The sequence below is a fragment of the Watersipora subatra genome, chromosome 10 (genome assembly GCF_963576615.1).
Source record: "Watersipora subatra chromosome 10, tzWatSuba1.1, whole genome shotgun sequence".
In the NCBI taxonomy this organism is placed as follows: domain Eukaryota; kingdom Metazoa; phylum Bryozoa; class Gymnolaemata; order Cheilostomatida; family Watersiporidae; genus Watersipora; species Watersipora subatra.
The window spans coordinates 22,345,719-22,350,604 of record NC_088717.1 but is presented as its reverse complement, the minus strand read 5'-3'; the positions used below and the strand labels follow the sequence as shown (position 1 = coordinate 22,350,604).

Genomic DNA, 4,886 nt, shown 5'->3' with positions numbered 1-4,886 from the left:
CGCTGCAAAGCTTCCTAGGCAGTAAGCGAGTAGGTACGAAGAAGCAGATAACATTTATGCGAAGCAGTAAAATAGCAGGTGCTAGGAAGTTGAAATAACAAACCGGCGTGTCACGCTACCAAGAGTCCAGAAAGCTGTTTCCTAATCATATCAAAAATGGTTAAATAAAAGGGAATGAGTGGTTCCGTAAGAAGTGTATAATACTCTTAGGTCAGGATGCATAAATACTAATAGAGAAGTTGTACAACATGATGAGTTCCTTTGTTTCACAATGACAGGTATTCATGGGCTGTGTAACTAAAAATTACAAATGCTGGGCGCTTCGCAGTATGCATATGGAGTACATGTGTAGGGTTTACGCATATGGAGTACATGGGTAGGGAGTATGCATATGGAGTACATGGGTAGGGAATGTGCATATGGATTTCATATGTAGGGAGTATACATATGGAGTACATAGGTAAGGAGTACGCATATGGAGTGCATGGGTAGGAAGTGAGCATATGGAGTACATTGGTAGGAACATGTGTAGGTATATGTGTAGGAAGTATACACATGAGGTATATATGTAGGAAGTATTCATATGAGGGGTATGTGTAGGGACAGGGCCGTATTGTCCAAAGAAAAAGTGGTCAGAAGACTGTCAGTTATTAGTTGCCGAAGACCGACTCGGCCGTGCTGGGAGGGTCTGGGAGGGGAGCAGAAGCACCCTCCCAGAGAAGGGGGGTTCGAGGGCCCTCCCCCAAGAAAATTCTGAGAATTAAGAGCAAAATTAGAGCATTTGAAAGTGTATCTTGTATTATTTAAAGGTTCACTTGCGACAAAATTCACATTACAGCTATTTGGTATCAAAAGATTCACCATGTCTTACTCACTTGTGTTGTAGGTTCCAAATATGTGGAAAAGTGATTACAAGCTCTTAAAAGCTCAAAAACGAAAAGCCGCTGTAGATTGGAATCTCTTTATTTCTCTGACGTAGTCATGAAATTTGGTTATTGTCTTGTCACATGATGTTCTCACGTGAATTGAAAGGCCAATAAAATTCTCAATATAAAACTTATCGGAGCACTAGTTTATGACAAACACTTCGAGTTTTACCGAAGGCCCCGTATCAAATATAGATGCTCGCTACTTTACAGCTTTGTTTCGGTTTAGTCTAATCGGTAAGTCGTAATCTGATCATGTGACCCAATACTTCGCAAATAATTTCTGCAGCACTTTTCGATTATCACAAGTGACCAACAGGTTCGTCATGATTATCAGACAACGATATGTACTCCTTCAAGCTAAAGCTAAAAAATTAAACGATATTTTACAGTAAGTTATAAGATATCAGTGGTAAAAGTGACAGCAATACAATGACGATAAAACAGACGTGTAAGAACAATAGACGTAGTTTTATTGAATGCGTGAAGTATATTTGTGAAAATATTTTGACGAATAAGGTTGCATGAAAGTGTAAACAGAAACCATCTACCACAACTACGTCACATTTGAGCCGTTTTGGAAAGAGAATCCAAACTACGGCGGTCCCGTGTGGCTGGGATTAACTGTTCGTTTTTTAGCTTTTAAGAGCTTGTAATCACATTTCCACATATATATTTTGCACCTACAACACAACAGAGTAAGACATGGTGAATCTTTTCATATCAAATAACTGTAATGTGAATTTGTTTTGCAAGTCAACCTTTAAGGTGGATATCCAGGTCCTCCCAAGTTGAGTCATTTCAAGTGTTGCAAAGAGAGCTAGCTACAGAATTATATGGTTTTGAGTTGTAACCATATATATGTATATTTACATTTATATTCCTAAATATACATACATGTACATGTGTACATAGAAGATTAATTGTTATAGCTTGACACTTGTCTTTTAAAATTTAAATTTAAGAGCACCTGTTTCAGTTACATAAATAAGTTTAAATAATGTATTACATACACCAGAGAAAGACAACAAATAAATTACTTGGCCTGCTTAAAACTTACTATGTTTAAATTATGGCTACCTAAGAATACAATGAGCAACAAGCTTGGCCTGCAAACACAAACATGTATGTACACGTGTACATAGAAGATTGATTGTTGTAGCTTGACACCTGTCTTTTAAAAAGCTATTCTTCTGTCAATGTGTCCATGACAGAAATATTTTACAACTGATTCTGTATCTATTTCATCATCTTTATATATGTGTAACATTAGATGATTATTTAGACAGCCTGCCCCATGGTGATCCTCATCAATCTTTGGATTCGCTTCAATGCAGAAAAGTATCTCTCGTCTACTGCATTGGTGGCAGGCAAAACCAATACGTACTAGATTAGTGAGCCTCTCCACTTCATCATCAGTTGCTAGAGCGCACCGTTGCACTAGAGCACTAAGCAATTAGTTGTTGGAAATTCTAGTGTCGTATAGTTTCACAGAGTCTCGTGACCGAAAACCGGAAACAAAAACGCTCGTTTCCAAACAAACCCGATCGGCATACTGATCTCTAATGCAATTTTTGTACTTTGTTCTCAATACTTCACTTTTTTGCAAAGAAATAGATCGTGGATTTAGACCTGTACAATACCATTTAAATAAGCAAAAATTTTGCTTTCTAATCATATACAATAAGTGTGGTTTCCGACTATTTTAATCTGATTAATATCTGTCTAAACAAGAACAGGCGCCAAAATAATTTGCAAAGCGCATTCGATATTTTGCCTCGTAGACGCGATTGTGGTTTGTCTATCAAAATGGTAAATTGCTGGGCAGTTAAGTGCACAAACCGATCTGAAGCTGTTTTGCAGTTTTTTTGGTTCCCTCGAGACAGTTCATTAAAAAAAATATGGGTTCAAAATGTCAGTAGGTTGGACGCAAGCAGCAACCCAAGAGCCCCTAAACTTCTAGAGCCAGGCAGCGCAACTGTAATCTGTGAGGTGAGTCTCCCTTTTCGTAATAATAAAAACTACAATAGTTCTGATTTCTTCCATTAAGTTTTTTCTGGAACAGTAATTAAAGAAAGAAATGAGTTGAGTATCATTGATTTGGGTGAATTGTAGATTAAAAACAAGTCTTTATCACCACCATCACTATGACCATGACATGGATCACATCAATATATGTTTCAAAAAGAAAATCAAGCAGCAGCCTTAGGCCTGCAATCATACTGCTTGTACATGTACTTACTGGCCTGATTTTATGTGTGTACCGAAAATTATATGATATATTATGCATGATATGTTTGATAAATATTTAACAGAAACATTTTGAAGAGCATTGGTTTACTCTGACTAAAACTGAGAAGAGACATTTGAAACCCGGAGCTATCCCTACTGTATTTGCTCACAAAAGACCACACCCTCAGACAGAGAGAGCCAAGAGGCACAAGGCCATAGAAGGCCGACACCAAAGCAGTAGCAGCCATGCAGCTCATGCAGTTGCTTTACCCACGACTAGCTGCCTTGATTTTTATGAGTCTGGCAGTGTTGGACAGTTTGGTGAGACTTGGTGGAATTTTAATCAAATTTCATGTTACATTTTAACCTGTTACAAAGATTTCCTCATATTGACTACAATTTATTGCCATGCTCTATTTTTTTACATGCAGCCAATTCAGCAAAGTGGTACGTATTTTAAGTGTGTAACTGCTGTGTGTGTGTGGTAGATAGCGACATATGGTATTGCTAATGTAGTACTGCACGTGATTCATCTGTTTCAATAATAGATTTCTGCTACCATCACAATTAACACTAATATGTGTTGTGCCTTACTGCATCCTGAAATGCATGGTATGGCTAACATATCACCAAACAGCTAACATTTTTACTATTGTGTGTCTGGTTGAAGAAATACTAACAGAATGATGCTAACCAAATACTAACAGCTGTGGCGTTTTTGTCATTCAACCTTTCATCTACCTTAAACATCATCCTTAGACACGAGGGTGAGAAGCACAGGACAGCGTGAAACCTGAGTAATTGAATATTCTAAGTTGTTCTAAAGAAGCTTAATGTCTATTCCTCAATGTTCATTTTCCTTTCTAGGTTTACTCCATGATACTGGTGATTCGGAGGTTGACCAACTCAAACACAAGGTTAATGACCTTCAAAAAAGACTCAATCAGGTAATTATATACACTATATATACATACTGCCGTTTTTCTGTAAAGAATAACATTTTTGTCCAATTGTTACAGTGGGTGGTGTTTTTGCACATTGAATCATTCATGTATTTCTGTAATATGTGTCTTAAAATACTTCCGTTTGCTTGGGTTGTGTTCATAATTTTGTTGTTTTAGGCACAGAAAGAGAAAAGGGCGGGTGAAGCCAAGCTTAGACAGCACAAGATAAAGATGCACATGTTATTTAACAAGGACCAGCTATCAGCATTATCTCGACGAAGCACTCCGCGGTCTTGCTTAGGAGCTGGAGACTGTTAAAAAGTCTTTAAAGCTACGCTTTGCATGTGGAACGACAGGTTACACAGAATTGTTAACCATGACATTTCCTCTTCCTTCCATACAAACTCTACAACAGCGTGTGCAACATATAAACTTTTCTCCCGGTATGCTGCGCTCAGTGTTTGAATATTTGAGCCCAAAGGTATATATATATATATATACACCTTTGGGCTCTATTTTAATATTGACCACTCTCTTCTAGTGAACTGCAACCTTCTTCTTCATCAGTATATATATATATATATATATATATATATATATATATATATATATATATATATATATACTGATGAAGAAGAAGGTTGCAGTTCACTAGAAGAGAGTGGTCAATATTAAAATAGAGCATTTATATAAACTATATTAAGAACTGAAAACTGTTAAAACATTTTACAACTTAAAGTTTCATGGTTGCCACCATTCATCAGGTAAAATTAAAATGATTTGA

General features: G+C 36.9%; 1 protein-coding gene across 1 annotated transcript; it reads left to right on the top strand.

Moving 5' to 3' along the window:
- The first annotated feature begins 2,735 nt into the window (after nucleotides 1–2,735).
- On the top strand, nucleotides 2,736–4,420 carry LOC137406875 (THAP domain-containing protein 6-like). The gene is made up of 4 exons (XM_068093479.1): nucleotides 2,736–2,918; nucleotides 3,242–3,479; nucleotides 4,026–4,105; nucleotides 4,280–4,420. Exons 1-4 carry the CDS (start codon nucleotides 2,736–2,738, stop codon nucleotides 4,418–4,420), a joined length of 642 nt encoding a protein of 213 aa, XP_067949580.1.
- The last annotated feature ends 466 nt before the right edge of the window (nucleotides 4,421–4,886 follow it).